Raw genomic sequence first — 13,162 nt, 5'->3', positions numbered from 1 at the left:
ATTTTTCCTGTTTTAGATTTACTTTACTCTTTTTGTTTATTAATTTAGCATGTGTGAATACACTTGTTGCATAATTTCTGTTTAATGGTTTTTTCGGTGTCTATTAAAAAACACATTTTCTTGTGGACGAGAAATTATTTAAATCCAGTATTAAAGAAATCTCATATGAAATAACAATTCAGGTGAAAACATATTGCAAAATACTTATTTATTGTTAGTTTAATAATAAAATTATTAGAAAAAAGAACAAAAGAACTAAAACCAAGATTCACTTAACAATATTCAATAGATAATTTAAGAGAAACAATTGGCTGACAATAAAAAAAAGATATTTTTTAAAGGGAAGAATAAACGGACCAATAAGATAATCTCCTATAAATCTTGTGCATACATTTAAACTAAAATTCTGTTGAAATTTGGATGTACAAACTTGGTGAGGATTTTCGTCAGACCATGAGTGATTATTGTGATGGTTCACAAACCATGTCTTCGAAATGACGCTTCATCACCAAACAAAATACTGGATAAAATATTTCTGTTTTCCCTTGAAATGTTGATATACCATTGACAAAAATCTATCCTAATAGGTAGATCCGCAGCAGTCAATTCCTGCACAGGTTGCAGATGGTAGGGGTATAAAAGATTATCATTCGCAATTTTCCTAATCGTAGTATGTGAAACGTTATACTGTGTCGCCAATTTTCTGGTACTAGTTTCAGAATTCTGATCTTGTAAATTGCTAATGACAACTTCTTCAAGTTCCACATAGCGAATAAGGCGTCTTCTGCAAGTACCTTCAGGACGAGGTTGAATGTATCCGTTTCCTCGAAGTCTTCTTTCTACCGCCGCAAAAGTTTTTCTAGCAGGAACACGACGATTGGGATATCTGGCATGATAAAGTCGTACAGCTGCAGCACAGTTCTTGTAACATTCAAAAAAATACTTGCAACATATCGACATACTCGTCATTAGTATACATAATTTGTTATTTTATTCAATTCCAAAACTATTTAATATCTAGGACGCAGGTAAATAGTGACTAAAATCAATTAACACTTTAAACTAATACTTCAAAATTGCAATTTACGAGTATTATCAAATGACATTTGATCGATGACTCGATTTTCTTATTTAAGCAACTCGAACCTTGGTATTCGTGGAGGTATAAATCCGTAACACTAATTTATAAAATTAAAAATATCTCCTCAACGGTTGGTTTTAGCCATTTTCCATAAGTATACCTATTTTGTTTAAAAAAGTCCAATATTTCATATTTTGTTACTAAAAGCTGTATAAGGGGGTTGTCAAAACAGTTACTACATATTCAATGTATAACGTTGCCTGCAGAGGGCGCCTCGTACTCGACACTCAAAAATCATTATTATATTATTTTTCCCATCATTAAAAGACCTCTCTGTTGAAAATTTGAAACGTTTCTGACTCAAATTGTAGAAATTATTAAGGAAAAACTATTTATTATTTTTCACTTTGACACCCTGTATCTTTTTTATTATGCAACTTGGGATATAGGTATGTTAGGTTAAATCGACTTATTTTCACCCAAGGAATCTATGGTATCATTTGTGCCCCTCCATTTAAATACACCCTGTATATAGCCATAGATAGAAAAGTTTAGAAAAGCAAAGTAGTAAAACTGCTTTTCTTATAAGATTTGTTTATACTATTTTTTCGCATTTTGTGTTTATACTTAAGCAAATAGTGACAGATATAAAAGCATTGCGTTAGAAATTTAAAAAATTTCATATTAGGTAGGTACTTGTGTAGGATTTCCGTTACCTAATAACCTGACACGCCTTTGTTTGTTTATATAATAACAGTTAAGTTTCATTTTTGTGAGTCGAAATTGATTATATGTTATACAGTATGTCTCACTAAGTTGGAACCACATGGAAAACTTTTTTATTACTAATTTTAGGAAAAAAAGTTATTCTTCATAAAAAGTTCTGCATGTTCTAAAATCTAAAGTACACTCATCACATACTAAATTTTTTCAGTAGTATACGCGGTTTGTAAAAAAATATGAATTTTACTCAAGAGTAAAGTAACTTTATATTTGACAATATCGAAAATTGTTATAAAGAAAAGTTGATCGGAACTAAAAACTACGTTCAAATATGCAATTATATCCATTTATATTGAAAAATTGGGTTTTGTTATTTTTTACTAATCTTTCTATTTTGAATGAACATTTTATCTCTTGTGATTATGAAACACATGATAACCTTTTCGTTTCTAAACGTTTTCTTAAATTTATTTACTATTTTCGTAACAGTTGAATGATTAATATTTTTATTGGGATGTCTATTATTAAAAATAATAGCTGCTGCTCTATGTGTTTTATAATTTTCTCCCACAATCAAAACAATTTTTATTTTCTCTTCACAAGTTCATAACGCTACCATTTTTATGTGTCTTATAAATTGTAACGCATTTTGAAACTCACTGTCAAACACATTTCTTGCTATCAACAAATCATTTGTATGTCAGTGCATCCTAGATTACATGTAACATGTAACTATAGTAAAAGTTGCATTGATAATGTAGACCAAAAAAAGAAAAAATAATTTTTTAATGAAAATGGATGTAATTTCATATTTGAACGTAGTTTTAAGTTCTCCTCAACTTTTCTTTATAATAATTTTCGATATTGTCAAATCTAAAGGTGCTTTACTCTTGAGTAAAATTCATATTTTTTGACAAACCGCGTATACGAGTGAAAAAATTAAATATTTGATGATTGTATTTTAGATTTTAGAACATGCAGAACTTTTTATGAACAAACATTTTTTGCCTAAAATTAATAATAAAAAAGTTTTTCATATGGTTCCAACTTAGTGAGACATACTGTATATTAATCATAAAAATGATTCTTGCTATTGGAAACAATTTAGAAAATTGTTCTAAAGACATTTTAAAGCAGGTTGAGGAGCATTTTCGAGCTTACTTCCTTTAAAATCTAAATACTAAAAGTTTATGAAATATTTTGCAAGTGGAAGATGACAAAAAACGCACTAAAAACTGATGAGAGTGTAGTGCTAGCGTATTTTTATGAGAAGGTATTTTTTATACATATTTTAGTGTTTTTCATACAGTGTCTTTCGTTATTTTAGGCAAAATCTCTTAAGGCATCCAGTTTGTGGTCTACATATTCCATGTTGAAAAGTACTATACAATTAAACGAAAATATGGATATATCACAATATAAAAAGCTACTTGTCTTTTTAAAACGTCATAAAATGACACATTCGAAGCAAAGAAATCAAAAGTTTTGACTATGCAAAACATTGGAATGTTTTTAAAACAGGCTCCAGACGATAGGTTCTTATTAATGAAAGTGGTACTAATATTTGTTTTAATTGGGACATGTCGGCGTGCAAAATTGTACAGTTTAACTGTTAAAGATATAGAAGACAGGGGGGAAATTTTGGTTATAATTTTACATGATACCAAAACCAAAAAGAAACGTGTATTTTCCGTAGGATCAGAGTGCAACGGATATGAAATTTATCATTAATATTTACAATTGAGACCCAAACAAGTAAATCACAATAGATTTTTCATTTACGATAATTACGGTAAGTGCACAAATACAACCAGTTGGCATCAATAGTTTTGGAAAAATTCCTCAAGGAGTTGCAGAATACTTAAAACATCCAGATGCATCCAGTTACACTGGCCCTTGCTTCAGGAGGACGTCTGCCACCTTCCTCGCTAAGTGGAGGTGATATTCAACCACTTAAAAAAACACATGGAGGATAGGAGTCAACTAGTATATCGAGGAAAGCATTGTCAATAAGTTGAAAATTTCAAATAGTACATTTCATCAGCATGAACTAGTGGCACCTCAACGTGATTCAGGAATGCAGATAGAGAATCGTAGGAGTTTTCAGAAAGAACAAGTAGAATTGAATAAATTTTGTGTTGCGAACTTTTCAAATTTGAATAATTGTACTTTTAATAAGTATATACAATGTTCCCAATATTTAAATAAACAATTTTCTGTCAAACTATTTGTTATTAACAGCGCTATTATTATACATATCGTAAACTGGCATTTCATGTGGTAAACTCCTATTTTCGTAAACGATTTTGATTTTAGTAAAATAGCATATTATCAGTAAAAATGCGAAAAAATATGATAGTTGAGGTAGTTTGAACACCTCCTTCTTTCTAGGCTCAAAACTTCTTCAGAATTAATTAATGTGCCTTACCAAATATCCCAATCTAACTGTATTGCAGTCTTCTCCTATGCATCGTTGTAAAACTTGAAACTTCGCACACCAAAGTTTTAAAATAAGTTGTAAATTAAAGATCATTACTGTTTTTGCTAAGTGGCATAGAAGTTCTGCTCAAAAAATGTTATGTTTCTGTGTCTCTGAATAAATATCTCATTTATCATTGCCATATTCAAACCGTGTAGAGTTATTATCTAATATTCTGCATCAAATTTAATTAGAAAGATGTAAAACATTTTTTTTTTAGCAAAATTTAAACACTGCACCTCGGAAGCATTTCATACGTAAAGTTTAAATTGTTTACACTTTTTTTACTCTTTGTTCATAAAGTTTCAAGAAAACGTAAACATAATAACGTTTGCTACATCGAATTGTATTAAAAAATTAATAAACGCAGCAAACAATCGCTGTTTTCTGGTACTGCGGCGCCAGATTTTCTTTCAATTACCACGCTGCCGCGCGAACACTACTTCTTGGTCCTATGCCAGTGTAAATATTTAAAAACCATCAAAATACTTTCTTCTTATATACAATTACAAGTAATAACGGCTACGACCTATTTCGGGTCGAGCGCTGTAGAGCTATCAATGTCCGATGAAACGAGCGTCTGGAAAATTGAAACTTAATCATTCGAAAAATAAACAAATATTATGTAAACCTTCGCGAATATGACCGGCCTTGAATCGACGCAAATAGCTTTATTTTGTGTATTATTCATCGCGAGCACCAGGAAACGCTCACTGCTTTTATTCCCGATAAAATGGTAACGATGGTATCGACAAGTTAAGTATGCTCTTTATTGATTTACTAGCGGGTCTGTTTTCTCAAGCGAATGTACACTGTTAAGTTGGCAGTGTGATGAAAAACTATAACAAGACCAAATGGTTTTACCACGATTCGAATGAAATGATTTGTCTAAAATAGAGATTTATTTACCTTTAAATTATGGCGATACTTAGTAGAGGAAGTATGGAAAATAAACCAGAATTAATCACATAACATTTTACACCTTTATCTTTGTTGCTTTCGTATTAAGAAAGAAAAAAATTGGGCCAAAGTTGTAGAAAATTTTTCTGTAATCTCAGAACAATTAAATATTGCATTGTGGATATTTTTATTAAGCCTTTGTTTCCTTCAAACAGAACACCCTGTATATTATTAGATAATTGGATAGAACGCTTTTTCAGAATTACAACAATATAAGGTTTGATGGATCTATCTCTAATAATAGGGAATATATCGCCAAAACAATATGCTAACAATAATCTCCTTCTACTGTTTTGGTCATATCTCACTTATCATTGAAGATAGACCCATCAACACCATTCATCAACCTTATATCAATGTAATGTTAAGAAAACATTCTAATGTAAAAATACGCAGTGATGTTCTGTCAAACAAATATACAGGGGCGGGATTTTGTGTACTATGGAATTCTACAATTTATTCCAATTTGTCGATTTTGGTATTATGTACGTTGATTTAGCAATTGTCGCTGACTTAAAACTATCGCCTATTTGCGACACATTTATGTGTGTTGAGAAGACAAGGATATTACTGATTAAAAAAGGGCAGTTAAATATTTGCTGTAAGTTAGTGGATAGTTTCTGTATTTATTATTAATCTATGATGGAAGTTGGATGATTGTCTATGGTGGACGATAGTGGGAAAAAGGAAAAGTGCGGTTGTGGTAGAGTTTTATTTTCTTTAGTAATTAATTTTTTATTAATAATACAACTACATTGATATATTAATAGATCACATTATTTTTTAATCGTATATGATTTGTTTTGTTCACACTTTTGAGATTTGGCTTCTACTGTACATAATTATGAGAGTTACTGCAGAACATTGGAAAGCATTTTTAGATCTCGCTGAAGAAAACAGTGAATTAATTACAAATAGATTTAATGGAGCAAATGGGCGACTCAAAATCAACGAGTTATGGAAGAAGACAACAAACATTTTAAATAGCTTAGGCTATGGTAGCAAATCAACCGAGGAATGGCGAAGGGTATGTAGTATGTTCCACTACTTAGCTTTTGAAATTAGTGGGTATATACATATATTAGGAATCTATTGACTAGAAATATTTAAAAAATGTGTATTGTGTACTATAATTTAATAAATTGACCTACAAGATACATTCTATTTTTTTAGGCCCTTACAGATTGGAAATGCAAAACTAAGGCAAAATGGTCGAAGGTACATAAGGAAATGGTAAAAACTGGTGGAGGAGAATACAAAAATATAATGCTGTCTGATAATGAACAAAGGCTTTTAAATCTCATGGGTAAAAAAAATGTTCAGGGTGATCCTGTTAAGGAGATAGGTTTGGAACAGGTTCGTCTTTGTTGCTGATTAGTACAGTGTTATTTATAACTTTTTAATTTTAGGGAGAATCACAACCAATCGAGTTTGTAGACCACGACTACATAGTTTATGATCTTGAAAATGGAGTTATGTATAATAGTGAAGAAAATGAAAACTTACCATCAACATCACGCAAAAGAATAAGAGATGAAATAGAACCTGCAGCTTCAAAAAAGCCAAACTATAAGCAGAAATGCTTGTCCCAACGGAGAAATGATAAATTTTGCAACAAATTATCTGATATGCAGTCAGACACAATGACCATTTTGAAGGAAATAAGTGCTAATATTAAGTCTATAGGTGACACATTTAATCAATTTTTAGATATTTATAAAAAGACATGTGAGGGAGGAAAATAATTTATAGAAAATAGTATTGGTACAGGGTCATAAAATTTGGACTGCACGATTTCATCGAAAATTTTGTAGAACATTCCTAGGTTTATTTAGCTAATGTGATGACTAGATGCGTACAGGTTTTTTAATTAATATACTTAGGAAGGTCGATTATGTAAAAAGAAAAATTGTAGAAATTGCGCATGTTACTCAAATTTTATAAATCTGTTCCATATTAAATTTGAACTTAAGAATTTTGTTACTTTTTGACTGAAACCGATGTAGGTTTTCCATATTAATGTTAGGATTATCATATAAGTTAACTTGAGAAATATTTTTTATTCATAAATCTGTTACTGTTTGTACGTATATAGTTCCTAGAGTTATTAATAAACATTCTTTGTATTTTTTTTATTTAAAGTTATTGGCCCTACCTTTTATCACCAAGATTTTTTTTTAGTAATATTGTAATATTGAGTGACTTGAATGTTGATATACTTGTATTAATTTTAATATATTTATTTGCATATAAGTTAAATAATCAGTACAATAAGAACCAGTATATTTAAATAATTGCAGAGAACACTAAATCAGTATAATTAATTAAAATATCTTTCAATCAAATCTGCTCTTGCTTGCATGCCACCAACATCGATGTGATTATTGAAATAGTCAAAATTATTGTGATTCTCAGGTAACAAGATTTCTTCCAAATTTTGATGACCAGACATACGTATATTATGAAGCACTGAACATGCAATTACAATATGACCCACTTTTTGTGGTTGATATCTCAATTTTCTTTCTGCCATCAGACATCGAAATGTGCCTTTCAATACACCTATACAACGTTCAATACAATTTCTTGCTCGCATTTGAGCTTGAGTATAAGCAAATTCTGGAGTGCCTGGTGCTGCATCAATAATTGGTGTCATTAGATAACATTGTTGTGGGTATCCAGAATCTCCAACAAGCCATGAGTTTCTATCTCCTAGAAAAGATAGATTATTTTTATATGGTTGCATTCTCGATAGACTTCTTGTAGTATTATGAATGATGTTCTTTTATCTAGAAACGATCGCACAAAAAATGATGTATTTATTAGAAATTATAATACCTAAATTGTACCATCTCTCCAATTCTTCCTGTATTATAGAATGCCTCCAAATAAAACTATCGTGTGTAGCACCAGCATGTGTAGCGTTAACATTTAATATCTTTAAATCATAGTCACAAATCTGTAAAATTATTATTACTCTTAGTTATACATAAACGCTTGTTTTATATGTTACTTACTATCTGAATATTTTTTGAATGAAAACCTTTTCTGTTCAAGTAATTGTGTTCTTCATCTTGAGGTGTAATTATAGCTATGTGTGTGCAATCTATAGCACCAACAGTACCAGGAAAATGTGTTTGACTCATAAATCTGCCTTTTANACAGAGACTAACAAAACGATTAGCACAACGACTTTCACGGACACTAGCTGATAATCCAAAGAAGATGTACAACTGAAGTCCTCTCACGATGGAAGGAATTGTTGATATTTTTTATCTTTTTAACTATAGATTTCATCTATCGTAAAACCTATAAAGCTTCTTCCCAAAATTTTAAATGAGATGAAGATGAGGTTATGGTTATTCTCAACAGTTTCCCATGTTCAGCATACATCGGCATTCGATTCACATTGTCGAATAGTTTGTCCAAGAATAATGCTATATCTGGGGCGGGATTTTGTGTACTATGGAATTCTACAATTTATTCCAATTTGTCGATTTTGGTATTATGTACGTTGATTTAGCAATTGTCGCTGACTTAAAACTATCGCCTATTTGCGACACATTTATGTGTGTTGAGAAGACAAGGATATTACTGATTAAAAAAGGGCAGTTAAATATTTGCTGTAAGTTAGTGGATAGTTTCTGTATTTATTATTAATCTATGATGGAAGTTGGATGATTGTCTATGGTGGACGATAGTGGGAAAAAGGAAAAGTGCGGTTGTGGTAGAGTTTTATTTTCTTTAGTAATTAATTTTTTATTAATAATACAACTACATTGATATATTAATAGATCACATTATTTTTTAATCGTATATGATTTGTTTTGTTCACACTTTTGAGATTTGGCTTCTACTGTACATAATTATGAGAGTTACTGCAGAACATTGGAAAGCATTTTTAGATCTCGCTGAAGAAAACAGTGAATTAATTACAAATAGATTTAATGGAGCAAATGGGCGACTCAAAATCAACGAGTTATGGAAGAAGACAACAAACATTTTAAATAGCTTAGGCTATGGTAGCAAATCAACCGAGGAATGGCGAAGGGTATGTAGTATGTTCCACTACTTAGCTTTTGAAATTAGTGGGTATATACATATATTAGGAATCTATTGACTAGAAATATTTAAAAAATGTGTATTGTGTACTATAATTTAATAAATTGACCTACAAGATACATTCTATTTTTTTAGGCCCTTACAGATTGGAAATGCAAAACTAAGGCAAAATGGTCGAAGGTACATAAGGAAATGGTAAAAACTGGTGGAGGAGAATACAAAAATATAATGCTGTCTGATAATGAACAAAGGCTTTTAAATCTCATGGGTAAAAAAAATGTTCAGGGTGATCCTGTTAAGGAGATAGGTTTGGAACAGGTTCGTCTTTGTTGCTGATTAGTACAGTGTTATTTATAACTTTTTAATTTTAGGGAGAATCACAACCAATCGAGTTTGTAGACCACGACTACATAGTTTATGATCTTGAAAATGGAGTTATGTATAATAGTGAAGAAAATGAAAACTTACCATCAACATCACGCAAAAGAATAAGAGATGAAATAGAACCTGCAGCTTCAAAAAAGCCAAACTATAAGCAGAAATGCTTGTCCCAACGGAGAAATGATAAATTTTGCAACAAATTATCTGATATGCAGTCAGACACAATGACCATTTTGAAGGAAATAAGTGCTAATATTAAGTCTATAGGTGACACATTTAATCAATTTTTAGATATTTATAAAAAGACATGTGAGGGAGGAAAATAATTTATAGAAAATAGTATTGGTACAGGGTCATAAAATTTGGACTGCACGATTTCATCGAAAATTTTGTAGAACATTCCTAGGTTTATTTAGCTAATGTGATGACTAGATGCGTACAGGTTTTTTAATTAATATACTTAGGAAGGTCGATTATGTAAAAAGAAAAATTGTAGAAATTGCGCATGTTACTCAAATTTTATAAATCTGTTCCATATTAAATTTGAACTTAAGAATTTTGTTACTTTTTGACTGAAACCGATGTAGGTTTTCCATATTAATGTTAGGATTATCATATAAGTTAACTTGAGAAATATTTTTTATTCATAAATCTGTTACTGTTTGTACGTATATAGTTCCTAGAGTTATTAATAAACATTCTTTGTATTTTTTTTATTTAAAGTTATTGGCCCTACCTTTTATCACCAAGATTTTTTTTTAGTAATATTGTAATATTGAGTGACTTGAATGTTGATATACTTGTATTAATTTTAATATATTTATTTGCATATAAGTTAAATAATCAGTACAATAAGAACCAGTATATTTAAATAATTGCAGAGAACACTAAATCAGTATAATTAATTAAAATATCTTTCAATCAAATCTGCTCTTGCTTGCATGCCACCAACATCGATGTGATTATTGAAATAGTCAAAATTATTGTGATTCTCAGGTAACAAGATTTCTTCCAAATTTTGATGACCAGACATACGTATATTATGAAGCACTGAACATGCAATTACAATATGACCCACTTTTTGTGGTTGATATCTCAATTTTCTTTCTGCCATCAGACATCGAAATGTGCCTTTCAATACACCTATACAACGTTCAATACAATTTCTTGCTCGCATTTGAGCTTGAGTATAAGCAAATTCTGGAGTGCCTGGTGCTGCATCAATAATTGGTGTCATTAGATAACATTGTTGTGGGTATCCAGAATCTCCAACAAGCCATGAGTTTCTATCTCCTAGAAAAGATAGATTATTTTTATATGGTTGCATTCTCGATAGACTTCTTGTAGTATTATGAATGATGTTCTTTTATCTAGAAACGATCGCACAAAAAATGATGTATTTATTAGAAATTATAATACCTAAATTGTACCATCTCTCCAATTCTTCCTGTATTATAGAATGCCTCCAAATAAAACTATCGTGTGTAGCACCAGCATGTGTAGCGTTAACATTTAATATCTTTAAATCATAGTCACAAATCTGTAAAATTATTATTACTCTTAGTTATACATAAACGCTTGTTTTATATGTTACTTACTATCTGAATATTTTTTGAATGAAAACCTTTTCTGTTCAAGTAATTGTGTTCTTCATCTTGAGGTGTAATTATAGCTATGTGTGTGCAATCTATAGCACCAACAGTACCAGGAAAATGTGTTTGACTCATAAATCTGCCTTTTATCCTATTTTTTTCTTCAGCAGTCCGAGGAAATTTAACCCAATTTCTTGACAACTCGCTGATGGCCAGGCTAACTTCTTTGATGATGTTTGAAACAGTAGGTTGTGATACAGATAAATTATAACTCTGCCCAATGCAACTTTGATAAGAACCACTAGCAAAAAATCTTAATGCTACTAAAAGTTTCAGCAAGTTTGGGATAGCAATGACATTTTCTGTTTGATTTAAGTGTGGGCTTATTTCATTGTAAACATATTGCACCATTTCTTTACTTAGCCGAAACAAACCTATAAATTGTTCATCTCGTAATGCAAAAGGGTCACTGTTATCTCTCATGATACGTCTTTCCATATTATAAATACGAATATGTTCTCTTCTCTCCAAATTATTCAAATGAAAATTTCTTAAAATATCAACTGGTAACATCTGGATTAATATTATTAATTATTATTATTATATTTATTTTAACTTACCTTGATATGAAATTAGTTTTTATATTTTACCTTACATCTTACATAATTATTCTTATCTCAATTTAAAGGTTATCGCGCGGATTTTCCAGAAATACCAATATGAGAAACAGTAATAATTCCATAAAATCCCTTAATGTTTTTAGAAAAGAGTTATTTTTACGATGATTACCGATCGACAAAGCGGTTTATTGAAGTAGGTACATATAATACAAGATCAAGCGATAGTCGCAATCCAATATAGAATTCCACAGTTGCTGAAAGACAATAGTACACAAAATCCTACTCCAGGTGTCCCCTATTTCGACTGGCATACTTCTACGGTTTTCCGCAAGTAGTCATATTTAGTAGTTGCTACGATCTCAATTGGAACCGCATAAAAACATTTCACTCATAAATTCTACGGAATCCATAGACGTCCAGAAAAATTTTGACCTGTCTCGTCTGGATATACTATATTCCGAGCTATATTACCATATAATTACCATCCAATTGTCAAGTTTTTATGTTTAAAATCGGATTGTAATAAAGCATGTCGTAAAATATCTAAAGATTTACAATTATAATCAGGATAATCGCTTAATTTATCTCGAATCATGTTTAAAGTAGGAACTTATTTTTTTTTTGTATACATATTATAAATTGTACGCTGCATTATCTGGTAAAATCATCAATTTTCTTTATGATATCTTAGCTAATTCGTTAATACGTTTCCTAATTTTTTTATCATATTGTTCACTATTTTCAATTTTCAAACATTCATATATATTTAATATACGTTGACTTTTTACGTGTAAATCTTTGTTTTTAAATTCTGAGATACTTTCGACTGGTTCCACTGTTTGGGGATTTTTCCGAGATATTTTGTTATCCTTCGCTTCAAGAGAGTCACGTTAAATTACTAGATAATTACATATAACATTTATTTTAATAACTATTACCCTTTACTGGTTACGATATGAATAATATCAACTAATAAATAAGAATACGTATTATATCAACAACATACCCCGCCAAGCAATGTTCTGCACTGCACTGGTAAAGCGGCAAAGCTAAATGAACCCGTGTAGCATACAAAATTATTTACGACCTAGTGGACCAATACAGGTTTGCTTTGAAGACCAGCGCGCCGCCGTCAATTCTACATCAGGCAGACTAGTTTACCAATACCAGACTCGCCGAATTGCTATTCGAGTATAAATTACGAGACACATCATGGTCAAAGCGTAGAAAGAAATTCCAGAAGAAGTGCATACCGTCCTGTGCT

At 30.7% G+C, this 13,162-nt stretch overlaps 4 protein-coding genes across 6 annotated transcripts; 2 read left to right on the top strand and 2 right to left on the bottom strand.

Annotated features, from left to right (window-relative positions):
• Positions 1-5,708: 5,708 nt before the first annotated feature.
• Positions 5,709-7,374, top strand: LOC108905340. Of its 2 annotated transcripts, none has more exons than XM_018708165.2 (4): positions 5,709-5,966; positions 6,064-6,270; positions 6,417-6,599; positions 6,653-7,374. In XM_018708165.2, exons 1-4 carry the CDS (start codon positions 5,907-5,909, stop codon positions 6,986-6,988), a joined length of 786 nt encoding a protein of 261 aa, XP_018563681.1. In that variant the 5' UTR covers positions 5,709-5,906; the 3' UTR covers positions 6,989-7,374. The 2 variants fall into 2 exon arrangements, with proteins under 2 accessions (XP_018563681.1, XP_018563682.1); XM_018708166.2 differs by having other exon boundaries at positions 5,710-5,946.
• Positions 7,375-7,515: 141 nt separating this feature from the next.
• LOC111691429 (putative nuclease HARBI1) lies at positions 7,516-8,387 on the bottom strand. Its single transcript, XM_023454238.1, has 3 exons — positions 8,261-8,387; positions 8,082-8,202; positions 7,516-7,955 (listed from the first exon to the last, which is right to left on the bottom strand). The coding sequence occupies exon 3, from the start codon at positions 7,897-7,899 to the stop codon at positions 7,564-7,566; it is 336 nt and encodes a 111-aa protein (XP_023310006.1). The 5' UTR covers positions 7,900-7,955; positions 8,082-8,202; positions 8,261-8,387; the 3' UTR covers positions 7,516-7,563.
• A 148-nt stretch (positions 8,388-8,535) lies between these two features.
• Positions 8,536-10,398, top strand: LOC111691427. 2 transcript variants are annotated; one of them, XM_023454235.1, is made up of 4 exons: positions 8,536-8,990; positions 9,088-9,294; positions 9,441-9,623; positions 9,677-10,398. In XM_023454235.1, exons 1-4 carry the CDS (start codon positions 8,931-8,933, stop codon positions 10,010-10,012), a joined length of 786 nt encoding a protein of 261 aa, XP_023310003.1. In that variant the 5' UTR covers positions 8,536-8,930; the 3' UTR covers positions 10,013-10,398. The 2 variants fall into 2 exon arrangements, with proteins under 2 accessions (XP_023310003.1, XP_023310004.1); XM_023454236.1 differs by having other exon boundaries at positions 8,539-8,970.
• A 141-nt stretch (positions 10,399-10,539) lies between these two features.
• On the bottom strand, positions 10,540-11,940 carry LOC111691428 (putative nuclease HARBI1). The gene is made up of 4 exons (XM_023454237.1): positions 11,899-11,940; positions 11,285-11,851; positions 11,106-11,226; positions 10,540-10,979 (listed from the first exon to the last, which is right to left on the bottom strand). Exons 2-4 carry the CDS (start codon positions 11,849-11,851, stop codon positions 10,588-10,590), a joined length of 1,080 nt encoding a protein of 359 aa, XP_023310005.1. The 5' UTR covers positions 11,899-11,940; the 3' UTR covers positions 10,540-10,587.
• Between the last annotated feature and the right edge of the window lie 1,222 nt (positions 11,941-13,162).

Source organism: Anoplophora glabripennis, unplaced genomic scaffold (genome assembly GCF_000390285.2).
Source record: "Anoplophora glabripennis isolate ALB-LARVAE unplaced genomic scaffold, Agla_2.0 scaffold189, whole genome shotgun sequence".
NCBI lineage: Eukaryota > Metazoa > Arthropoda > Insecta > Coleoptera > Cerambycidae > Anoplophora > Anoplophora glabripennis.
This window is presented reverse-complemented; position numbering and strand designations above follow the sequence as displayed.

Excerpts from the sequence above, each read along its gene's own strand:
- LOC108905340 (XM_018708165.2), top strand. The coding sequence starts at position 5,907 with ATGGTGGACGATAGTGGGAAAAAGGAAAAGTGCGGTTGTGGTAGAGTT. Across the intron at positions 5,967-6,063 it reads GTAGAGTTTTATTTTCTTTA|ATTTGGCTTCTACTGTACAT; the intron begins GTAATTAATTTT and ends CACACTTTTGAG. Across the intron at positions 6,271-6,416 it reads CAACCGAGGAATGGCGAAGG|GCCCTTACAGATTGGAAATG; the intron begins GTATGTAGTATG and ends CTATTTTTTTAG.
- LOC111691429 (XM_023454238.1), bottom strand. The coding sequence starts at position 7,899 with ATGACACCAATTATTGATGCAGCACCAGGCACTCCAGAATTTGCTTAT.
- LOC111691427 (XM_023454235.1), top strand. The coding sequence starts at position 8,931 with ATGGTGGACGATAGTGGGAAAAAGGAAAAGTGCGGTTGTGGTAGAGTT. Across the intron at positions 9,295-9,440 it reads CAACCGAGGAATGGCGAAGG|GCCCTTACAGATTGGAAATG; the intron begins GTATGTAGTATG and ends CTATTTTTTTAG. Across the intron at positions 9,624-9,676 it reads AGGAGATAGGTTTGGAACAG|GGAGAATCACAACCAATCGA; the intron begins GTTCGTCTTTGT and ends TTTTAATTTTAG.
- LOC111691428 (XM_023454237.1), bottom strand. The coding sequence starts at position 11,851 with ATGTTACCAGTTGATATTTTAAGAAATTTTCATTTGAATAATTTGGAG. Across the intron at positions 11,227-11,284 it reads ATTCAAAAAATATTCAGATA|ATTTGTGACTATGATTTAAA; the intron begins GTAAGTAACATA and ends ATAATTTTACAG. Across the intron at positions 10,980-11,105 it reads GGAGAGATGGTACAATTTAG|GAGATAGAAACTCATGGCTT; the intron begins GTATTATAATTT and ends TATCTTTTCTAG.